Source organism: Oncorhynchus clarkii, unplaced genomic scaffold, assembly GCF_045791955.1.
Source record: "Oncorhynchus clarkii lewisi isolate Uvic-CL-2024 unplaced genomic scaffold, UVic_Ocla_1.0 unplaced_contig_565_pilon_pilon, whole genome shotgun sequence".
Taxonomy (NCBI): domain Eukaryota; kingdom Metazoa; phylum Chordata; class Actinopteri; order Salmoniformes; family Salmonidae; genus Oncorhynchus; species Oncorhynchus clarkii.
In genome coordinates, this window is record NW_027260841.1 from 62,501 (window position 1) to 87,866 (window position 25,366).

Genomic DNA, 25,366 nt, shown 5'->3' on the forward strand with positions numbered 1-25,366 from the left:
TTAGAGGTGTGGGGTGTCTAGTGTTTTTAGAGGTGTGGGGTGTCTGTAGTGTTTTTAGAGGTGTGGGGTGTCTAGTGTTTTTAGAGGTGTGGGGTGTCTAGTGTTTTTAGAGGTGTGGGGTGTCTGTAGTGTTTTTAGAGGTGTGGGGTGTCTGTAGTGTTTTTAGAGGTGTGGGGTGTCTGTAGGAGGCGTGTCGGGAGACGGCACGGCCAGTGCCTCCGTTCGTCCTCGCCCTCCCGGGGAGAGACAGAGCACGTGCCAACAGCTTTCAAGTCATAAAAATCCCTCCTCCTCTCTGAATCACTTTGGTTTATAATGAAACCTTCCTTTATCCTCTCAGAGCCTCTCACACTGCTGCCTATTGTCCAGAACAACCTCTGTTACTGCTAAACGCTTTTCCACATGCTGCTGTGTGTGTGTAGAAATGTGTGTGGTGTGTTTGTATGCTAGTGTGTGTGTTTGTTCAGTTACTTGTGTGTGTGTGAGTATGAGCGAGTTGTTCCATCTGAGTAGCTGTGACCAGTGCTGGCCGGTAGAAAGGAGTTTCATGGCTGCTGTGTGTTAGTAGACTGTGAGTCACAGAGCAGCTTTGTACTTTTAGAATGTTGTTTTATACCACAGGTTTGTAGTGTTATGATGATGCTGTTTACCTCAGTCAACTCTCTATCTCTCTCTGGGTGCTGCCAGCCTGGGTTGGAGGGCAGAGCAACCTCAAAGGTGCCCTCCTGGCCTGGGGGTTTCTATGCCCACCTCTGCCCTCTGCACAGCACCCCAACAGCCAGGACCTGGGATATAGTACCGACTACATACATAAGTCATGACTTTGGGAGATATCTTCTTGTGTAACCACATCAATCCACATCCAGACAGTTGTTAGCTCTGTGCGTATGTTACCCAACATGCTGTGCACAAAGAGACAGTGAGACAGTGATGGCGGCCCGCGCTCCTTTAAAGCCCTCTAATGTTACTAGTCTGGTAGATGGTAATACAAACCGTCCCCGTCGGCCCAGATAAGAGGCGTCTGCTGAGCAAATCAACACCAGTGACCAGGAAGAGAGGGAGCATGTGTGTGAAGGGGTGGCACCGAAATGCAGCCAAGCTGAAATAAGAACAACAAGCACTCCACTAGCCTGATTCCCTTAATGACTGGAATCCCCCATGCACTGCCTTTTATGAGTGTTTTGGCTCAATAATATACCACACACACACACACACACACACACACGAGTACACGCACACACACGAAAGAAAGGCACGCGCCGATATAGCACTGATGTGGCAGTGTGTGTGTGTGTGTGTGTGTGTGTGTGTGTGTGTGTGTGTGTGTTAAAACAAACAGAAGGGAAAGGACAGAGGAAGAGGAGAATGATGGTATGAAAAACAAAGGACAAGAGAGTTGTTTCATTACAAACAATGTTTTTCCTTCTGCAGTCAATCAGTCCATCAGAGGATGGGGATTGGCAGTGTTCTGTCAGACTGGGAGTGTATCCTATGATTATTATCACATCATGCTGTAGACACTTATAGACATTGTCTGGGGATTTCAGTGAGATATGACAGGGCATTAGTCACCCAACTAGTCAAGTAGGACAATATGAGATTGAAATCAATGAGGAGAGTGGAATCTACTCTAGTGGAATCTACTCTATAGGAATCTAGTCTAGTGGAATCTACTCTAGTGGAATCTACTCTAGGGGAATCTACTCTAGGGGAATCTACTCTAGTGGAATCTACTCTACTGGAATCTACTCTAGTGGAATCTAGTCTAGAGGAATCTAGTCTAGAGGAATCTACTCTAGAGGAATCTACTCTAGTGGAATCTAGTCTAATGGAATCTACTCTAGTGGAATCTACTCTAGTGGAATCTACTCTAGGGGAATTTACTCTAGTGGAATCTACTCTAGTGGAATCTAGTCTAGAGGAATCTACTCTAGAGGAATCTACTCTAGAGGAATCTAGTCTAGAGGAATCTACTCTAGTGGAATCTAGTCTAGAGGAATCTAGTCTAGTGGAATCTACTCTAATGGAATCTAGTCTAGTGGAATCTACTCTAGTTGAATCTAGTCTAGTGGAATCTAGTCTAGTGGAATCTAGTCTAGTGGAATCTCTATTTCCCCTGCAGAACCGTTCTCAGCTTGAGATCTAACGATAAATCAGAGAATGAGTTGTGTGTGTGTGTGTGTGTGTGTGTGTGTGTGTGTGTGTGTGTCCGTGCGTGTGTGTGTGTGTCCGTGCGTGCGTATGTGAGAGAGGCATGTATCGCTTACACACACACACCTCCCCTCCACTCTAGCTGGTGACAGGTAGATATTGTGGCTGTGATAGAGGGAGTAGTCTCATCCACTCTCTGCTCATTGATCACACTGGGGACTGGTACGAGGGCTGATAACAGGCCTTTCTGCATTGATTAAACCCTTAACACACCTTCCTGTATGAACTCATTGTACTGTGTAAACGTAATACATGAAGCCATATACCATCATCATCACGTCTTATCAGTTCCCTTGTAGTCTAGTTGATCTGCTGCTCGATGCCAGTCAGTCAACCAATGACTGATCTGAGTTAACTATCTGCTTTAACCTCCTATCACCTACTTCATGCACCATCTACATTGTTGTACACACACACACACACACTATATTGTGTATTGTCCTGGACAGGTATGTGTGATTTATGGTGTGTGTGTGTGTGTGTGTTGTGAAGAAAGACACTGTGTTGTAGAATAGATGCATGTACAGCACTCCGCCCCTAGAGAGTAGAGGTGGGTGGGAGCCTGCCTAGCCCTGCAGTGAAGTCAGAGTTATGTCAGCCAGATAAGAGACTTTACCTCCAGGGGCGACTCTTCCTCTTCCTCCCCCCTACCTGTCTGTGACAGGAGCTTTGTCTCCATAGACCACCACCTATCCCTCCATTCCTCTCTGCTCTCTTCTCCATCTATCCCTCCCTCCCCAGGTTGCAGGTGAACTTCCTGGCCCCTAGTGTTTGGGCGATAGATTATGTCTCTCTCTCTCTGCCTCTGCCTCTCTCTGTCAGAACAGGGCAGCCATTGTTGTGAGGCGCTCTGCGGCGTTCTCCCCCAAGGTTACTGGGCTACAGGGAGCTGAAAGGACACGCTAAGATCAATCACTCAATCTTAAGAAGAAAGGTGATAGATTGAGAGAGTACAGAAAAGGGGGGGGGGTCGGTAGGAGGGTGGAAGAGGCAAAGACACAGAGATAGGTGAGATAGAAAAAAAGAGTAGAGAGACAGACAGAGGAAGTCCGATAGAAAAGAGAGAGGGAGGGAGAAAGCCCAGTAGAGAGAGGGGACATGGAGAGAGACAGACAGAGATATGGAGGGAGGGATAGAGACTATTACACAGAGAGAGATAGGGAGGGATAGAGACTATTACACAGAGAGAGAGAGATATGGAGGGAGGGATAGAGACTATTACACAGAGAGAGAGACAGACATAGAGGATTGGAGGGAGGGATAGAGACTATTACACAGAGAGAGATATGGAGGGAGGAAGCAAGGGAATTAAAGGAGGCGTTAGGGGAACATAGAGTCCCTTAGATCCTGTCGTCATGGTAGCATCGTGGGCATTAGGGCTCCCGAGTGTCGCAGCAGTCTAAGGCACTCCATCTCAGTGCAAGAGGTGTCACTGCAGTCCCTGGTTCGAATCCAGGTTGCATCACATCCTGGATGATTGGCCCAGTGTCGTCCGGGGTTGGCCGGGGTACAAAAACATTATTTATTTTAACCGTCTGCTCCCGGCCGAGGGGGCGGAGTCCACCTGGGCTACATTGTATTCTGACAGGTGCTGTCTCTCCTAAACAGAACACTAGGCCTTCAACCCATCATTGCAGACCAAAGTCCAACGTCTGGGCCCGGAACATTCATTTGGCACATTCCATTGGCTGACATCATCGTGGAACATTCTCTCACACACACAACGACCAGGTGTTACAGGTGTCACACTGGATAGGTCATGATACACACCTAGAAGGTACATGCTGAAGTACTGCATGTCCCAGAGTGTTCAGCTTCCTGGTTTCCAGTGGGGCTGCTGATTGAAAGAAAGTCCATCTCAATAGACTGAAGTAGCTTTGTCTCCTTGTCTCCTTTCCTTCATCTGCACTGACCTGAATAGTCAAAGGAATGACAGCTTTCCCATCCTGTCTTGTTCTGTCACATAGTATGTAGTAAGGAGACGAGGAGAGGATGCCACTTTAGACTATTGAGATACACCCCTACCAGACATCCCCCGGTCAAGGGACTGAGTCCTCGTCCTCTAGAACTCTGATCTAGGATCAGCTGTTGGAACTCCTTCATAAACTAGCCCCATGTTGTATGTGAGATGGCCACAGATTTGGGATCAGCTGTTGGCTGTGCTGTTGCAGATGTTGTTGTGACTAATCACTACTAAATGGCTTGTAGCTCTCAGGTGCACTGTGGCGTGCCGTGGAGTAGAGTGGGTGGGATGGTGTGTGTGTGTTGTTTTTATGTGCTTGCGTATGTATAGGTGGGATGATGGTTGTATCATGTACACATACACACAAATATCTTCTTGTTTTTGATATGTTAGCAGGTTTGTGTGTGTGTGGGGGGGGGGGGGGGGGGGGTGTCCTTGCATTTGCGTGCATGCTTGTCTTTGTTAGTACAGTGTGTGTGTGTGTGTGTGTGTGTGTGTGTGTGAGTCAGTGGTCAGTCACTGGAGATCACAGCTTCACCAGCTGGCCAAATTCACCTTCTCAACACAACTTTTATACACCATCGTCAAATCATCAAATACCTAGGGAGTCATTCCACCCTCACCTCTACCACCCCCACCACCTCTACCACCTCTACCTCCACCACCACCACCTCTACCCCCACCACCACCTCTACCCTCACCTCCACCACCACCTCTACCACCACCTCCACCACCTCTACCACCACCTCCACCACCCCTACCCTCACCTCCACCTCCACCACCACCTCTACCCCCACCTCTACCTCCACCTCCACCACCCCTACCCTCACCTCCACCACCACCTCTACCCCCACCTCCACCACCTCTACCACCACCTCCACCACCACCTCTACCCCCACCTCCACCACCCCTACCCTCACCTCCACCACCACCCCTACCCTCACCTCCACCACCACCTCTACCACCACCTCCACCACCCCTACCCTCACCTCCACCACCACCTCTACCCCCACCTCCACCACCCCTACCCTCACCTCCACCACCACCCCTACCCTCACCTCCACCACCACCTCTACCCCCACCACCTGTGGCTCTGTATCTTTGATATCCAGCTTCTTTTATTGTTATTATATATGTATTATATATTTAATATTAGACTGATGGTATGCAGCTGATTAAATAGATACATATGCCAGAGGGAGGGAGGCAAATACAGGGTGAGGGAAAGGGCGAGAGTAAGATTAAAAGATAGGGAGGGAGGGATATTTTCCTGTCCCTGCCCATCCCACTAGCTTTTATCTACGAAATGAACCAACACCATGCATTTAAACAACCTGTTTATTGTGCTGCAGAACTAACCAACACAATGCATTTCAACGACCCATTGAGTGTGTTGCCAACCTGGACTCATGAGTGGACGTAATATAGTAAATGTAAATCTATCTATAAATGTATGTTATGTTTTATATAGCACGCATTCATTTGTGGATGTCCATCATCCATTTTGTATGATATATTACGAATTGCAATTCATAAAATATGTTACAAATTTGCAATAGGTATGATTTTTTATGAATTCCAATTTTTGGGGGCTAACGTTAGCTAGGTGTCTAGGTGGCTAACGTTAGCTGGGCTAGGGGTAAAGGTTAGGGTTAAGGTTAAGGCTTAGAAGTTAGGTTAAAGGGTTAAGGTTAGGGTTAGGGGAAAGGTTAGCTAACATGCTAAATAGTTGCAAAGTAGCTAAAAGTTATAAGTAGTCGCAAAGTTGCTAATGAACTTTTATTGAACTAGGCAAGTCAGTCAGATCTAGCAACGTTTCGGTTACTGGCCCAATCTTTGTGCTGCCCACAACCTTTGTGTTGTTAGATGTTTGTGTTATACACCTACCCATCCACTCCAACCAACCACCCTCCTTTCATTATTTGTCGTAGGCTTTTACACTCATAACCGTATACATACGGGTTGAAAATGGCAGACCTGGGCACTGATAAATGCCTACATTGAAACGCAGTGGCTGTACAGTAACATGCTAAACATGATGTCAGAGCTCTGGCTCTGTTCTTCACAGCGCTGTATGGGTTCTGACTGACATGATGTCAGAGCTCTGGCTCTGTGCTTCACAGCGCTGTATGGGTTCTGACTGACATGATGTCAGAGCTCTGGCTCTGTGCTTCACAGCGCTGTATGGGTTCTGACTGACATGATGTCAGAGCTCTGGCTCTGTTCTTCACAGCGCTGTATGGATTCTGACTGACATGATGTCAGAGCTCTGGCTCTGTTCTTCACAGCGCTGTATGGGTTCTGACTGACATGATGTCAGAGCTCTGTATGGGTTCTGACTGACATGATGTCAGAGCTCTGTATGGGTTCTGACTGACAGACATTGTGGAAATTCACCACAGCACACCCACCTGAATGCAGTCATGACTCCTTTCTGTGCGCACCAAAATGATGATCCGTTTCCCTGAATTGTGAAATCCTAACACTGTATATCGTATTTTATGACTTAGTTACTCGTGTTGGCATCAGAACCGGCTTTCAAATTATGCCCACCTGACCTAGATTGCGATTTATAATGGACCATTTTTCGATTCCATGAACAACAACAGTAATTGTGTGATGGCGGGGATGCAGGGTTGTTTTCCAAACAAAACAAGTGTTCTTGCTGTATTTCATAAAATTAACTGATATTGGTTGCATAAACACATTTAGCAGCTGTTATTGGGGGTGTAGCGAAATGCTTGTGTTCCTAGCTCCAACAGGAACTGTGTACACTTTGTAGAGGTGTGTGTCCACTTGGAGACACCAGTTAGTCCTCTCACTCAAACCCTTGTCATTTGTTAGTCTTATGTTGCACCTACTCCACATTTTCCTGGAATATTTGTATCATGTTAATGAATGTACAGTATCCAGAGTATTTTCAGATTTCATTATCAAAAAATGCGTTGAAAAGTACAGTAAATGTAAAATGCTCATGAAATCAACACAACAGTGTAATGTTTGTATTCAGTCTTGTCAGGTCAACTGTTGTGTCCTCACCTTTTATCTTTTATTCATTTGACCTTTGTTTAACTAGGCATGTCAGTTAAGAACACATTCTTATTTACAATGACGGCCTACCCCGGCCAAACCCTAAACCGGCCTCCTAATGGGACTCCCAATCATTGTGATACAGCCTGGAATCGAACCAGGGTCTGTAGTGATGCCTCTAGAGATGCAGTGCCTTAGACCTTAGGTCTAATCATTTTCCCATCATCTCAGAACGGTTCCCTTTTGATTGCTACCATGATTATGCATAGCATATGCTTTCCATTTCTCTTCTTTAAGAAACATTTCAATGAAGCCCTATGCATATAGGCCGATTCCCATGACTGTAAAGGGTTAAGGAACCTTCTGTCTTACATAACCATACCAAACGTAACATATCATACTACTTTTACGTTTACTATGTTACGTCTAGTCTATGATACCAGGCTGGTGCTGCAGAGTCACGCCTCAGTTTCCTCATGTGGCTCTGAACACAAACAGGTTTTTTGGTTTTGTTCAGCCACTCTTTTAGACAGTCAGTAGTTTCAGCTGCTCCTTTGATGGCGTGGTGCACAACAAGCAGAACAAGCCACAACACCCACGCAGACCTATTAGGCCTATCCCACAACAGGGCTCTCAACAGAGGGGTAGTGACTCGGTAGTGACACAGGCCAGGACAGACCACTGGGTGGAGGTGAAGGTGGGGGTGGAGGAGGACTGGGGGCCCTAAACAGGACAGACCACTGGTGGGAGGTGGAGGTGGAGGGGGGCTGGTGGTCCTAAACAGGACAGATCACTGGGAGGTGGAGGGTGAGGAGGTGGAGGAGGACTGGGGGCCCTAAACAGGACAGACCACTGGGAGGTGGAGGGGGAGGAGGTGGAGGAGGGCTGGTGGTCCTAAACAGGACAGACCACTGGGAGGTGGAGGGGGAGGAGGTGGAGGAGGGCTGGTGGTCCTAAACAGGACAGACTACTGGGAGGTGGAGGGTGAGGAGGTGGAGGAGGGCTGGTGGTCCTAAACAGGACAGACCACTGGGAGGTGGAGGTGGAGGAGGGCTGGTGGTCCTAAACAGGATAGACCACTGGGAGGTGGTTGGGGAGGAGGTGGAGGAGGGCTGGTGGTCCTAAACAGGACAGACTACTGGGAGGTGGAGGGTGAGGAGGTGGAGGAGGGCTGGTGGTCCTAAACAGGACAGACCACTGGGAGGTTGAGGTGGAGGAGGGCTGGTGGTCCTAAACAGGACAGACCACTGGGAGATGGAGGGGGAGGAGGTGGAGGAGGGCTGGTGGTCCTAAACAGGACAGACCACTGGGAGGTGGAGGGGGAGGAGGTGGAGGAGGGCTGGTGGTCCTAAACAGGACAGACCACTGGGAGGTGGAGGGTGAGGAGGTGGAGGAGGGCTGGTGGTCCTAAACAGGACAGACCACTGGTGGGAGGTGGAGGGGGAGGAGGTGGAGGAGGGCTGGTGGTCCTAAACAGGACAGACCACTGGGAGGTGGAGGGGGAGGAGGTGGAGGAGGGCTGGTGGTCCTAAACAGGACAGACCACTGGGAGGTGGAGGGGGAGGAGGTGGAGGAGGGCTGGTGGTCCTCAACAGCCAGTTGAGTTGTACAGTATGATCCTCTCTCTGCCCCCCTCCACCTCTCAACATTACAGTTGTGTCTGGGTGGTAGGCAGCTACACTATTTCAAAAATAATCATTTGCATGTCTGAGTGACTGCATTCCTGTTCTTACTGTATGTGGTGGACTCAGGATGTGTGTTGGACGTTGTAGAGTTGATGACAGAGCTCCAGATGGATTGTGGGAGCTGGTGTGATGATGATGATGGTGTTGGCGATGAAGGGTTAGCGGTTTGCTTGTCCAGGTGTGTATTGGAAGTGGTTGGGCTGGGGCTGAGGTGCTGTGTGAGGTGCTGTGTGTGTGTCCGGGTCATGCAGAGTCCTCTGGGCTGTGTGTGTGTCCGGGTCATGCAGAGTTCTCTGGGCTGTGTGTGTGTGTGTGTCTTTGGCTACCGTGTTTGATCCCCTTCATAAAGGACTGAGATGAGAGAACTAACGGTTGTGTTGAAGGCTGCTCTTTCTCAATGTCACACATCACTGGTGGAAATCACTTCTATGTTGAGGGGTGTGTGTGTGACGGACAAATGACAATACTAACCACTGTTTTCTCTCTCTCTCTCTCTCTCTCTCTCTCTCTCTCTCTCTCTCTCTCTCTCTCTCTCTCTCTCCTGTTCTCCCTCTCTCTCTCTCTCTCTCTCTCTCTCTCTCTCTCTCTCTCTCTCTCTCTGTCTCTGTCTCTGTCTCTCTCTCTCTTTCTCTCTCTCTCTCTCTCTCTCTCTCTCTGTCTCTCTCTCTCTCTCTCTCTCTCTCTCTCTCTCTCTCTCTCTCTCTCTCTCTCCTGGTCTCTCTCTCTCTCTGTCTCTCTCTCTCTCTCTCTCTCTCTCTCTCTGTCTCTCTCTCTCTCTCTCTGTCTCTCTCTCTCTCTCTCTCTCTCTCTCTCTCTCTCTCTCTCCTGTTCTCTCTCTCTCTCTCTCCTGCTCTCTCTCTCTCTCTCTCTCCTGTTCTCTCTCTCTCTCTGTCTCTCTCTGTCTCTCTCTCTCTCTCTCCTGTTCTCCCTCTCTCTCTCTCTCTCTCTTTCTCTCTCTCTCTCTCTCCTGTTCTCTCTCTCTCTCTCTCTCTCTCTCTCTCTCTCTCTCTCTCTCTCTCTCTCTCTCTCTCTCTGTCTCTGTCTCTGTCTCTCTCTCTCTCTCTCTCTCTCTCTCTGTCTCTCTCTCTGTCTCTCTCTCTCTCTCTCTCCTGGTCTCTCTCTCTCTCTCTCTCTCTCTGTCTCTCTCTCTCTCTCTCTCTCTCTCTCTCTCTCTCTCTCCTGTTCTCCCTCTCTGTCTCTCTCTCTCTCTCTCTCTCTGTCTCTCTCTCTCTCTGTCTCTCTCTCTCTCATAGTGACATATTTGATGCCATGTTCCCTGTCATGCACATTGCGGGAGAGACAGTTATTCAGCAAGGTTTGTGAACATAATGTATAATGTGTTAACTCTGTAATACACACATGTACAGAACACATAGTAGACCTACAGTACACACTGAAACTACTGAAATTACCACACGCACACGCGCACACACACACACACACACACACACACACACACACACACACACACACACACACACAGACTGTAGTACTGACTGTACTCCCTCTCTTTCTACCAGATGTCAGTGTGACTTGTTCCAAGTCTGACGGTTGTCACTAGTTACCACAGCCACAAAGTCTAAATTGGCCTTTTCTGTAAAATTCATGAAAACAATTCTTGTCTTAATTTAAGGTTGGTGTTAGGCATACGGTTAGCAGTGTGATAAAGGTTAGGGTTAGGCATAAAGTTAGCAGTGTGATTAAGGTTAGGGTTAGGTTTAAAATCAGATTTTAAGAAGATGATTTTTAGAAAAAGGCAGGGTTTATGACCTTGTGGCTGTGCCAGCTAGTAACGACCCAGTCTAAGCGCAGCAGTCCAAGGTCTCAGTCTAGACATCCCATAGCCTTTCACGTTACAGAGACAATCTGGGTTCCCTATCTAACACAGACTCACAGACAAACACACACACGTAACCACACACTTACTGTAACCTCACACACACATACAGACTGACACAAACACACGTAACCACACACTTACTGTAACCTCACACACACATACAGACTGACACAAACACACGTAACCAAACACTTACTGTAACCTCACACACACATACAGACTGACACAAACACACATAACCACACACTTACTGTAACCTCACACACACATACAGACTGACACAAACACACATAACCACACACTTACAGTAACCTCACACACACATACAGACTGACACAAACACACGTAACCACACACTTACTGTAACCTCACACACACATACAGACTGACACAAACACACATAACCACACACTTACTGTAACCTCACACACACATACAGACTGACACAAACACACGTAACCACACACTTACTGTAACCTCACACACACATACAGACTGACACAAACACACGTAACCACACACTTACTGTAACCTAACACACACATACAGACTGACACAAACACACGTAACCACACACTTACTGTAATCTCACACACACATACAGACTGACACAAACACACGTAACCACACACTTACTGTAACCTCACACACACATACAGACTGACACAAACACACATAACCACACACTTACTGTAACCTCACACACACATACAGACTGACACAAACACACATAACCACACACTTACTGTAACCTCACACACACATACAGACTGACACAAACACACATAACCACACACTTACTGTAACCTCACACACACATACAGACTGACACAAACACACGTAACCACACACTTACTGTAACCTCACACACACATACAGACTGACACAAACACACGTAACCACACACTTACTGTAACCTCACACACACATACAGACTGACACAAACACACATAACCACACACTTACTGTAACCTCACACGCACACACACATACATACAGACACAAACACACATTACCACACTTACTGTAACCTCACACACACACACATACAGACACAAACACACATAACCACACTTACTGTAACCTCACACACACATACAGACACAAACACACATAACCACACTTACTGTAACCTCACACACACAGACAAACACACACACGTAACCACACACTTACTGTAACCTCACACACACACACATACAGACACAAACACACATAACCACACTTACTGTAACCTCACACACACATACAGACACAAACACACATAACCACACTTACTGTAACCTCACACACACATACATACAGACACAAACACACATAACCACACACTTACTGTAACCTCACACACACATACAGACAGACACAAACACACAGTATAGAGTAGATTCAGGCAATAGGCACACATATAGGCGTGTACACACCCTCTCTCTCTCCCTCCCTGCTTCCCCCAGACAGTGCTCCTGTGGTGGACTCTACAGTATCTGTCCTAATTTGGTGATAACTAGGAGGTGGGTGAAGAGAGAGAGGGGGGGGGGGGGGGGGGGGCTAGAGAGAGAGAGGCAGTGGGGAAGGGAGAGAGAGAGAGGCAGTGGGGAAGGGAGAGACAGGGAGGCAGTGGGGAAGGGAGAGAGAGGGAGGCAGTGGGGAAGGGAGAGAGAGGGAGGCAGTGGGGAAGGGAGAGAGAGGGAGGCAGTGGGGAAGGGAGAGAGAGGGAGGCAGTGGGGGAGAGAGAGAGAGAGAGGCAGTGGGGAAGGGAGAGAGAGAGAGGCAGTGGGGAAGGGAGACAGAGAGAGGCAGTGGGGAAGGGAGAGAGAGAGAGGCAGTGGGGGAGAGAGAGAGAGAGGCAGTGGGGAAGGGAGACAGAGAGAGGCAGTGGGGAAGGGAGAGAGAGAGAGAGGCAGTGGAGAAGGGAGAGAGAGAGAGGCAGTGGGGAAGGGAGAGAGAGAGAGGCAGTGGGGAAGGGAGAGAGAGAGAGGCAGTAGGGAAGGGAGAGAGAGAGAGGCAGTGGGGGAGAGAGAGAGAGAGGCAGTGGGGAAGGGAGACAGAGAGAGGCAGTGGGGAAGAGAGAGAGAGAGAGAGGCAGTGGGGAAGGGAGACAGAGAGAGGCAGTGGGGAAGGGAGAGAGAGAGAGGCAGTGGGGAAGGGAGACATAGAGAGGCAGTGGGGAAGGGAGACAGAGAGAGGCAGTGGGGAAGGGAGAGAGAGAGAGGCAGTGGGGGAGAGAGAGAGAGGCAGTGGGGAAGGGAGAGAGAGGGAGAGCGAGGCAGTGGGGAAGGGAGACAGAGAGAGGCAGTGGGGAAGGGAGAGAGAGAGAGAGGCAGTGGGGAAGGGAGACAGAGAGAGGCAGTGGGGAAGGGAGAGAGAGAGAAAGAGGCAGTGGGGAAGGGAGACAGAGAGAGGCAGTGGGGAAGGGAGAGAGAGAGAGGCAGTGGGGAAGGGAGACATAGAGAGAGGCAGTGGGGAAGGGAGACAGAGAGAGGCAGTGGGGAAGGGAGACAGAGAGGGGCAGTGGGGAAGGGAGACAGAGAGAGGCAGTGGGGTAGGGAGACAGAGAGAGGCAGTGGGGAAGGGAGACAGAGAGCGAGGTAGTGATGAAGGGAGAGAGAGGGAGAGCGAGCGAGGCAGTGGGGAAGGGAGACAGAGAGAGGCAGTGGGGAAGGGAGAGAGAGGGAGGCAGTGGGGAAGGGAGAGAGAGAGAGGCAGTGGGGAAGGGAGAGAGAGAGAGGCAGTGGGGAAGGGAGAGAGAGAGAGGCAGTGGGGAAGGGAGAGAGAGAGAGGCAGTGGGGAAGGGAGAGAGAGAGAGGCAGTGGGGGAGAGAGAGAGAGAGGCAGTGGGGAAGGGAGACAGAGAGAGGCAGTGGGGAAGAGAGAGAGAGAGAGGCAGTGGGGAAGGGAGACAGAGAGAGGCAGTGGGGAAGGGAGAGAGAGAGAGGCAGTGGGGAAGGGAGACATAGAGAGGCAGTGGGGAAGGGAGACAGAGAGAGGCAGTGGGGAAGGGAGAGAGAGAGAGGCAGTGGGGGAGAGAGAGAGAGGCAGTGGGGAAGGGAGAGAGAGGGAGAGCGAGGCAGTGGGGAAGGGAGACAGAGAGAGGCAGTGGGGAAGGGAGAGAGAGAGAGAGGCAGTGGGGAAGGGAGACAGAGAGAGGCAGTGGGGAAGGGAGAGAGAGAGAAAGAGGCAGTGGGGAAGGGAGAGAGAGAGAGGCAGTGGGGAAGGGAGACATAGAGAGAGGCAGTGGGGAAGGGAGACAGAGAGAGGCAGTGGGGAAGGGAGACAGAGAGAGGCAGTGGGGTAGGGAGACAGAGAGAGGCAGTGGGGAAGGGAGACAGAGAGCGAGGTAGTGATGAAGGGAGAGAGAGGGAGAGCGAGCGAGGCAGTGGGGAAGGGAGACAGAGAGAGGCAGTGGGGAAGGGAGAGAGAGGGAGAGCGAGGCAGTGGGGAAGGGAGAGAGAGAGAGGCAGTGGGGAAGGGAGAGAGAGGGAGGCAGTGGGGAAGGGAGACAGAGAGAGGCAGTGGGGAAGGGAGACAGAGAGAGGCAGTGGGGAAGGGAGACAGAGGAAGAGAGAGAGAGAGAGGCGGTGGGGAAGGGAGACAGAGGAAGAGAGAAATCGAGCTAGTGAGGAAGGGAGACAGAGAGAGAGCGAGGCAGTGGGGGATGGAGACAGATGAAGAGAGAGAGAGAAGCAGTGGGGAAGGGAGACAGAGGAAGAGAGAGGCAGTGGGGAAGGGAGAGAGAGGGAGGCAGTGGGGAAGAGAGAGAGAGGGAGGCAGTGGGGAAGGGAGAGAGAGGGAGGCAGTGGGGAAGGGAGAGAGAGGGAGGCAGTGGGAGAGAGAGAGAGAGAGGCAGTGGGGAAGGGAGAGAGAGAGAGGAAGTGGGGGAGAGAGAGAGAGAGAGGCAGTGGGGAAGGGAGACAGAGAGAGGCAGTGGGGAAGGGAGACAGAGAGAGGCAGTGGGGAAGGGAGAGAGAGAGAGAGGCAGTGGGGAAGGGAGAGAGAGAGGCAGTGGGGAAGGGAGAGAGAGAGAGGGGGTGGGGAAGGGAGAGAGAGAGAGGCAGTGGGGGAGAGAGAGAGGGGCAGTGGGGAAGGGAGACAGAAAGAGGCAGTGGGGAAGGGACAGAGAGCGAGACAGTGGGGGAGAGAGAGAGAGAGGCAGTGGGGAAGGGAGAGAGAGAGAGGCAGTGGGGAAGGGAGACATAGAGAGGCAGTGGGGAAGGGAGACAGAGAGAGGCAGTGGGGAAGGGAGAGAGAGAGAGGCAGTGGGGGAGAGAGAGAGAGGCAGTGGGGAAGGGAGAGAGAGGGAGAGCGAGGCAGTGGGGAAGGGAGACAGAGAGAGGCAGTGGGGAAGGGAGAGAGAGAGAGGGGCAGTGGGGAAGGGAGAGAGAGAGAGGCAGTGGGGAAGGGAGACAGAGAGAGGCAGTGGGGAAGGGAGACAGAGAGAGGCAGTGGGGAAGGGAGACAGAGAGAGGCAGTGGGGAAGGGAGAGAGAGAGAGGCAGTGGGGAAGGGAGACAGAGAGAGGCAGTGGGGAAGGGAGACAGAGAGAGAGGCAGTGGGGAAGGGAGACAGAGAGAGGCAGTGGGGAAGGGAGACAGAGAGAGGCAGTGGGGAAGGGAGACAGAGAGAGGCAGTGGGGAAGGGAGACAGAGAGAGGCAGTGGGGTAGAGAGACAGAGAGAGGCAGTGGGGAAGGGAGACAGAGAGAGAGCGAGGCAGTGGGGAATGGAGACAGAGAGAGAGAGAGGCAGTGGGGATGGGAGACAGAGAGCGAGGTAGTGATGAAGGGAGAGAGAGGGAGAGCGAGCGAGGCAGTGGGGAAGGGAGACAGAGTGAGGCAGTGGGGAAGGGAGAGAGAGAGGCAGTGGGGAAGGGAGAGAGAGGGAGAGCGAGGCAGTGGGGAAGGGAGACAGAGAGAGGCAGTGGGGAAGGGAGAGAGAGAGAGGCAGTGGGGAAGGGAGAGAGAGAGAGTCAGTGGGGAAGGGAGAGAGAGGGAGGCAGTGGGGAAGGGAGACAGAGAGAGGCAGTTGGGAAGGGAGAGAGAGGGAGGCAGTGGGGAAGGGAGAGAGAGGGAGGCAGTGGGGAAGGGAGACAGAGAGAGAGAGCGAGGTAGTGCGGAAGGGAGACAGAGAGAGAGAGAGGTAGTGGGGAAGGGAGACAGAGAGAGAGAGAGAGAGGCAGTGGGGAAGGGAGATAGAGGGAGGCAGTGGGGAAGGGAGACAGAGAGAGGCAGTGGGGAAGGGAGACAGAGAGAGGCAGTGGGGAAGGGAGACAGAGAGAGAGAGCGAGGTAGTGCGGAAGGGAGACAGAGAGAGAGAGAGGTAGTGGGGAAGGGAGACAGAGGGAGAGAGAGAGAGAGGCAGTGGGGAAGGGAGACAGAGAGAGAGAGAGGCAGTGGGGAAGGGAGACAGAGAGAAAGAGCGAGGTAGTGAGGAAGGGAGACAGAGAGAGAGCGAGGCAGTGGGGGATGGAGACAGAGGAAGAGAGAGAGAGAGAGAGGTAGTGGGGAAGGGAGACAGAGAGAGAGAGAGAGAGGCAGTGGGGAAGGGAGACAGAGAGAGAGGCAGTGGGGAAGGGAGAGAGAGAGAGGCAGTGGGGAAGGGAGAGAGAGAGAGGCAGTGGGGGAGAGAGAGAGAGGCAGTGGGGAAGGGAGACAGAAAGAGGCAGTGGGGAAGGGAGAGAGAGAGAGGCAGTGGGGGAGAGAGAGAGAGAGGCAGTGGGGAAGGGAGAGAGAGAGAGGCAGTGGGGAAGGGAGACAGAGAGGCAGTGGGGAAGGGAGAGAGAGAGAGGCAGTGGGGGAGAGAGAGAGAGGCAGTGGGGAAGGGAGAGAGAGGGAGAGCGAGGCAGTGGGGAAGGGAGACAGAGAGAGGCAGTGGGGAAGGGAGAGAGAGAGAGAGGCAGTGGGGAAGGGAGAGAGAGAGAGGCAGTGGGGAAGGGAGACAGAGAGAGGCAGTGGGGAAGGGATACAGAGAGAGGCAGTGGGGAAGGGAGACAGAGAGAGGCAGTGAGGAAGGGAGAGAGAGAGAGGCAGTGGGGAAGGGAGACAGAGAGAGGCAGTGGGGAAGGGAGACAGAGAGAGAGGCAGTGGGGAAGGGAGACAGAGAGAGGCAGTGGGGAAGGGAGACAGAGAGAGGCAGTGGGGAAGGGAGACAGAGAGAGGCAGTGGGGAAGGGAGAGAGAGAGAGGCAGTGGGGAAGGGAGACAGAGAGAGGCAGTGGGGAAGGGAGACAGAGAGAGGCAGTGGGGAAGGGAGACAGAGAGAGGCAGTGGGGCAGAGAGACAGAGAGAGGCAGTGGGGAAGGGAGACAGAGAGAGAGAGCGAGGCAGTGGGGAAGGGAGACAGAGAGAGAGAGAGGGAGGCAGTGGGGATGGGAGACAGAGAGCGAGGTAGTGATGAAGGGAGAGAGAGGGAGAGCGAGCGAGGCAGTGGGGAAGGGAGACAGAGTGAGGCAGTGGGGAAGGGAGAGAGAGAGGCAGTGGGGAAGGGAGAGAGAGGGAGAGCGAGGCAGTGGGGATGGGAGACAGAGAGAGGCAGTGGGGAAGGGAGAGAGAGAGAGGCAGTGGGGAAGGGAGAGAGAGAGAGTCAGTGGGGAAGGGAGAGAGAGGGAGGCAGTGGGGAAGGGAGACAGAGAGAGGCAGTTGGGAAGGGAGAGAGAGGGAGGCAGTGGGGAAGGGAGAGAGAGGGAGGCAGTGGGGAAGGGAGACAGAGAGAGAGAGCGAGGTAGTGCGGAAGGGAGACAGAGAGAGAGAGAGGTAGTGGGGAAGGGAGACAGAGAGAGAGAGAGAGGCAGTGGGGAAGGGAGATAGAGGGAGGCAGTGGGGAAGGGAGACAGAGAGAGGCAGTGGGGAAGGGAGACAGAGAGAGGCAGTGGGGAAGGGAGACAGAGAGAGAGAGCGAGGTAGTGCGGAAGGGAGACAGAGAGAGAGAGAGGTAGTGGGGAAGGGAGACAGAGGGAGAGAGAGAGAGAGGCAGTGGGGAAGGGAGACAGAGAGAGAGAGAGGCAGTGGGGAAGGGAGACAGAGAGAAAGAGCGAGGTAGTGAGGAAGGGAGACAGAGAGAGAGCGAGGCAGTGGGGGATGGAGACAGAGGAAGAGAGAGAGAGAGAGAGGTAGTGGGGAAGGGAGACAGAGAGAGGCAGTGGGGAAGGGAGAGAGAGAGAGGCAGTGGGGAAGGGAGAGAGAGAGAGTCAGTGGGGAAGGGAGAGAGAGGGAGGCAGTGGGGAAGGGAGACAGAGAGAGGCAGTGGGGAAGGGAGAGAGAGGGAGGCAGTGGGGAAGGGAGAGAGAGGGAGGCAGTGGGGAAGGGAGACAGAGAGAGAGAGCGAGGTAGTGCGGAAGGGAGACAGAGAGAAAGAGCGAGGTAGGTAGTGGGGAAGGGAGACAGAGAGAGAGAGAGAGAGAGAGAGGCAGTGGGGAAGGGAGAGAGAGGGAGGCAGTGGGGAAGGGAGACAGAGAGAGGCAGTGGGGAAGGGAGACAGAGAGAGGCAGTGGGGAAGGGAGACAGAGAGAGAGAGCGAGGTAGTGCGGAAGGGAGACAGAGAGAGAGAGAGGTAGTGGGGAAGGGAGACAGAGAGAGAGAGAGAGAGGCAGTGGGGAAGGGAGACAGAGAGAGAGAGAGGCAGTGGGGAAGGGAGACAGAGAGAAAGAGCGAGGTAGTGAGGAAGGGAGACAGAGAGAGAGCGAGGCAGTGGGGGATGGAGACAGAGGAAGAGAGAGAGAGAGAGATGTAGTGGGGAAGGGAGACAGAGAGAGAGAGAGAGGCAGTGGGGAAGGGAGACAGAGAGAAAGAGCGAGGTAGTGAGGAAGGGAGACAGAGAGAGAGCGAGGCAGTGGGGGATGGAGACAGAGGAAGAGAGAGAGAGAGGCAGTGGGGAAGGGAGAGAGAGGGAGAGCGAGCGAGGCAGTGGGGAAGGGAGACAGAGGAAGAGAGAGAGAGAGAGGCAGTGGGGAAGGGAGACAGAGGAAGAGAGAGAGCGAGCTAGTGAGGAAGGGAGACAGAGAGAGAGCGAGGCAGTGGGGAAGGGAGACAGAGGAAGAGAGAGAGAGAGAGGCAGTGGGGAAGGGAGACAGATGAAGAGAGAGAGTGAGCTAGTGAGGAAGGGAGACAGAGAGAGAGTGAGGCAGTGGGGAAGGGAGACAGAGGAAGAGAGAGAGAGGCAGTGGGGAAGGGAGACAGATGAAGAGAGAGAGTGAGGAAGGGAGACAGAGAGAGAGCGAGGCAGTGGGGAATGGAGACAGAGGAAGAGAGAGAGAGAGAGGCAGTGGGGAAGGGAGACAGATGAAGAGAGAGAGTGAGGAAGGGAGACAGAGAGAGAGCGAGGCAGTGGGGAATGGAGACAGAGGAAGAGAGAGAGAGAGGCAGTGGGGAAGGGAGACAGAGGAAGAGAGAGAGAGAGCATCCCAGCTGCTGTGTTAGCTACAGTACATTACTACAATACATTACTACAGTACATTACTACAGTATACACTACAGTACATTACTACAGTACATTACTACAGTACATTACAATTCCATACTTTACTACAGTACATTTCTACAGTACATTACTACAGTACATTACTACAGTACATTACTACAGTATACACTACAGTACATTACTACAGTACATTACTACAGTATACACTACAGTACATTACTACAGTACATTACTACAGTACATTACAATTCCATACATTACTACAGTACATTACTACAGTACATTACTACAGTACATTACTACAGTACATTACAATTCCATATATTATTACAGTACATTACTACATTACATTACTACAGTACATTACTACAGTACATTACTACAGTACATTACCACAGTACATTACTACAGTATACACTACAGTACATTACTACAGTACATTACTACAGTACATTACCACAGTACATTACTACAGTATACACTACAGTACATTACTACAGTACATTACTACAGTACATTACCACAGTACATTACTACAGTACATTACTACAGTATACACTACAGTACATTACTACAGTACATTACCACAGTATACACTACAGACTACTGATGTCACTGTTCACTGTCTGGACTCTGCTGCAGCTCCTGGCTGTTTACACCAAAGATATCTATGGTTTAACAGTATATATATATATATATATATATATATATATATATATATATATATATATATATATATATATATATATATATATATAAATGCAGTATAAAAACTGAGTGTACAGGACATTAAGAACACCTGCTCTTTCACTGACAGACTGACCAGGTGAATCCAGGTGAAAGATATGATCCTTTATTAATGTAACTTGTTAAATCCACTTCAATCAGTGTAGATGAAGGGGAGGAGACAGGTTAAAGAAGGATTTTTAAGCCTTAAGACAATTGAGACATGGATTGTGTATGTGTGCCATTCAAAGGGCGAATGGGCAAGACAAAAGATTGAAGTGCACCAGTGTCAAAAACTGCAGTGTTGCTGGGTTTTTCCACAGTTTCCTGTGTGTATCAAGAATGGTCCACCACCCAAAGGACATCCAGCCAACTTGACACAACTGTGGGAAGCATTGGAGTCAACATGGGCCAGCATTCCTGTGGAACGCATGACACATTGTAGAGTCCATGTCCTGATGAATTAAGGCTGTTCTGAGAGCAAAATGAGGTGCATCTCAATATTAGGAAGGTGTTCTTAATGTGTTTTACAGTCAGTGTATATAATGGACTATCCAGGTATGACTAAACTGTTATCCTGATGTAACACGGTGGCCTAGCCTAACCGTGACCTAGCCTAACCATGGCCTAGCCTAACCGTGGCCTAGCCTAACCGTGACCTAGCCTAACCATGGCCTAGCCTATCCGTGGCCTAGCCTAACCGTGACCTAGCCTAACCGTGACCTAGCCTAACCGTGGCCTAGCCTAACCGTGGCCTAGCCTAACCGTGACCTAGCCTAACCGTGGCCTAGCCTAACCGTGGCCTAGCCTAACCGTGACCTAGCCTAACCGTGACCTAGCCTAACCGTGGCCTAGCCTAACCGTGACCTAGCCTAACCGTGGCCTAGACTAACCGTGACCTAGCCAAACCGTGGCCTAGCCTAACCGTGACCCAGCCTAACCGTGGCCTAGCCTAACCGTGACCCAGCCTAACCGTGACCTAGCCTAACCGTGACCTAGCCTAACCGTGACCTAGCCTAACCGTGGCCTAGCCTAACCGTGACCTAGCCTAACCGTGACCTAGACTAACCGTGACCTAGCCTAACCGTGACCTAGCCTAACCGTGGCCTAGCCTAACCGTGGCCTAGACTAACCGTGACCTAGCCTAACCGTGGCCTAGCCTAACCGTGGCCCAGCCTAACCGTGGCCCAGCCTAACCGTGGCCCAGCCTAACCGTGGCCCAGCCTTACTGTGGCCTAGCCTAACCGTGGCCTAGACTAACCGTGACCTAGCCTAACCGTGGCCTAGCCTAACCGTGGCCCAGCCTAACCGTGGCCCGGCCTAACCGTGGCCCAGCCTAACCGTGGCCCAGCCTTACCGTGGCCCAGCCTAACCGTGGCCTAGCCTAACCGTGGCCCAGCCTTACTGTGGCCTAGCCTAACCGTGGCCTAGCCTAACCGTGGCCCAGCCTTACCGTGGCCTAGCCTAACCGTGGCCTAGCTCATCTTAATCTGCTGCATTTCAAATGTAGGATCAACCCCGTCGGTGTTACCAAGGAATCTGTGTCTGGGCAGGTGCATAAGGAAGACACCTTCTAATGTTCACGTCTAGGCTAGTTTCAAAAACACTTTCTATTTGCTGTGATTTGAGGTTGAAAATGCCCTCAAATGACCCCAACTCTCACACAACAGCAAGAACACACCATGTCAGAGAAGAGGCTCAGGCAGATCTTAAAACTCAAATTTTACTACAGTATTTAAGTAAAAAGTACAGATGAAGAATCTTAATTTGATCACAGTGTTGCAGGATAATGCAGGAAATGTAGAACTTGTAGTGGTATTTGAGGTTTAAAATGGCTTCTGAAGTTTGTCATTTCCACTTTGAAATTTCCGATTTGATTTTCCCTTATGAAAAATGTGTCAACCCCAACAAAAAGATCCATTAATTATAAACCATGTATTAATTCACGTTTCCTGTTGCAGCAGGATAATTTTCCTGCTGTAGCAAACTGGCTCAAATTAAGATCCTACATCGGTACAAGCACAGGCCTACACAGTATATCAAAAGAGTCAATAAAACCTCACAGGAACAGTTTGTTTGCTGTAAAGACTGGTATTCCTCAGTCGTCGGTGTACATATAGCATTCTAGCCAGGTGACACAAAGCAAACGTGAGCCGGGGATGTAGTCCTTTTGAAGACAGTCAAAGAACGTTGGCAGCAATGCTTGTTACACTTCCCCTATGTTGAAACAAGGTCTTTCTTACTGTGTGTGCTGGAGTGCATCGACCTGTGTGTGTGTGTGTGTGTGTGTGTGTGTGTGTGTGTGTGTGTGTGTGTGTGTGTGTGTGTGTGTGTGTGTGTGTGTGTGTGTGTGTGTGTGTGTGTGTGTGTGTGTGTGTGTGTGTGTGTGTGTGTGGACATGTGCATGAATGCGTGTGTGTGTGTGTGTATGCGCTCAATTTTGTGTGTGTCTCTGTCAAATATTTGCCTGCGGTCTTGGGGCTCAGGGTTCTGCTAGAAGGGAAAAGAAAGAGTTCACAGCCCAGGTGATAAAAGACAGGAAGAGTGGAGAGAATAGAGAGATGGAGTGAGAGAATGAGGGAATGAAAGAAAGACAGAGAGAGATGAGATGAAAGAGGGAGAGAGGGAGCTGAAGAAGGCGGGCCAGGTTGAAGCAGGTTGGATGGAGGGGACAGAGAGGACACAGTCCCGAACCTCTCTCCCCTCTCCAGTGATAAATGTGTGTGATGAACGACTCTAGCCTCTACACACAGTATTAATTAGCTGTATGAACTCCTGTGAACCCTCAGCACGGGGATCCTCCAGCCTTTCAACTCCTCAGTCACACACACACACACACACACACACACACACACACACACACACATACACACATAGTTACACACACACACACACGCACACACACACACACACACACACACACACACACACACACACACACACACACACACACACACACACACACACATAGTTACACACACACACGCACACACACCCACATAGTTACACATACACACACACACATAGTTACACACACACATACACCCATACCCACATAGTTACATACACACACACACACACACACACACACACACATAGTTACACATACACACACACACACACACACACACACACATATAGTTACACACACACACCCACACACACACTCCCACATAGTTACACACACACACACACACACACACATAGTTACACACACACATACACCCATACCCACATAGTTACATACACACACACACACACACACACACACACACACACACACACACACACACACACACACACACACACACACACACATAGTTACACACACACACACATAGTTACACACACACACACATAGTTACACACACACACATACACCCACATAGTTACACACACACGCGCGCTCACACCCACCCACCCACACACACACATAGTTACACACATACATGCGTACACTCGCACAGCGACAGACACTCTGACACACACACACACACGCACAGTCACACACAAATTAAATTGTATTGGTTGCACACACACTTACCCACACTCACTGTCTTTCCCCCACCATGCACACACGTGTACCCTCTTGGAAAGAATAGAGACAGATGGGTATAGCCCCTTTCTGAGAGAGAGAGAGAGGGGGGGGCACACACACGGTTCCCAAATTTAAGAACTTCTGGCTTGCGTTCTAATTGGATTTCCCTGGAAGTGTTTGTGGGGGTGGACAAAGTGTGTTTATGTCTGTCTGCCTGTGTGTGTGCATGTATGTGTATAAGCTCAACCATTATATGTTCTCTCACACTTCTCTTACTCTTTCCTCTACAGGTGATGAAGGAGACAACTTCTATGTGATTGACCAAGGAGAAGTGGATGTAAGTTTCCCATTGGCTTATTCATTCCTCCCCTCTCCACTCCCCTACATACTCCCCAGGTCATTCTCAGTCACCTTACCTGGTCAAATAAGGGTTAATAAAGCAGTGTTAACCAAACCTCTCTACGAGTACCTCCAGTTCTCATTGGAAAGACCTCCAGTTCTCATTGGAAAGACCTCCAGTTCTCATTGGAAAGACCTCCAGTTCTCATTGGAAAGACCTCCAGTTCTCATTGGAAAGACCTCCAGTTCTCATTGGAAAGACCTCCAGTTCTCATTGGAAAGACCTCCAGTTCTCATTGGAAAGACCTCCAGTTCTCATCGGAAAGACCTCCAGTCCTCATTGGAAAGACCTCCAGTTCTCATTGGAAAGACCTCCAGTTCTCATCGGAAAGACCTCCAGTTCTCATTGGAAAGACCTCCAGTTCTCATTGGAAAGACCTCCAGTTCTCATCGGAAAGACCTCCAGTTCTCATTGGAAAGACCTCCAGTTCTCATTGGAAAGACCTCCAGTTCTCATTGGAAAGACCTCCAGTTCTCATTGGAAAGACCTCCAGTTCTCATTGGAAAGACCTCTAGTTCTCATTGGAAAGACCTCCAGTTCTCATTGGAAAGACCTCCAGTTCTCATTGGAAAGACCTCCAGTTCTCATTGGAAAGACCTCCAGTTCTCATTGGAAAGACCTCCAGTTCTCATTGGAAAGACCTCCAGTTCTCATTGGAAAGACCTCCAGTTCTCATTGGAAAGACCTCCAGTTCTCATTGGAAAGACCTCCAGTCCTCATTGGAAAGACCTCCAGTTCTCATTGGAAAGACCTCCAGTTCTCATTGGAAAGACCTCCAGTTCTCATTGGAAAGACCTCCAGTCCTCATTGGAAAGACCTCCAGTTCTCATTGGAAAGACCTCCAGTTCTCATTGGAAAGACCTCCAGTTCTCATTGGAAAGACCTCCAGTCCTCATTGGAAAGACCTCCAGTTCTCATTGGAAAGACCTCCAGTCCTCATTGGAAAGACCTCCAGTCCTCATTGGAAAGACCTCCAGTTCTCATTGGAAAGACCTCCAGTCCTCATTGGAAAGACCTCCAGTTCTCATTGGAAAGACCTCCAGTTCTCATTGGAAAGACCTCCAGTTCTCATTGGAAAGACCTCCAGTTCTCATTGGAAAGACCTCCAGTCCTCATTGGAAAGACCTCCAGTTCTCATTGGAAAGACCTCCAGTCCTCATTGGAAAGACCTCCAGTTCTCATTGGAAAGACCTCCAGTTCTCATTGGAAAGACCTCCAGTTCTCATTGTAAAGACCTCCAGTTCTCATTGGAAAGACCTCCAGTTCTCATTGGAAAGACCTCCAGTTCTCATTGGAAAGACCTCCAGTTCTCATTGGAAAGACCTCCAGTTCTCATTGGAAAGACCTCCAGTCCTCATTGGAAAGACCTCCAGTTCTCATTGGAAAGACCTCCAGTTCTCATTGGAAAGACCTCCAGTTCTCATTGGAAAGACCCCCAGTCCTCATTGGAAAGACCTCCAGTTCTCATTGGAAAGACCTCCAGTTCTCATTGGAAAGACCTCCAGTTCTCATTGGAAAGACCTCCAGTCCTCATTGGAAAGACCTCCAGTTCTCATTGGAAAGACCTCC

General features: G+C 50.6%; 1 protein-coding gene across 2 annotated transcripts in view; it reads left to right on the forward strand.

The window, feature by feature from the left end:
• LOC139401891 (protein kinase, cAMP-dependent, regulatory, type I, beta) overlaps positions 1-25,366 on the forward strand; it is a gene marked incomplete at its 5' end in the record, with an annotated part of 159,596 nt that overhangs the window by 60,834 nt on the left and 73,396 nt on the right. For both annotated transcript variants that reach the window (XM_071145894.1, XM_071145893.1), the window contains 2 exon segments: positions 10,143-10,204; positions 23,688-23,734. In XM_071145894.1, coding sequence (XP_071001995.1) covers positions 10,143-10,204; positions 23,688-23,734 — 109 coding nt within the window.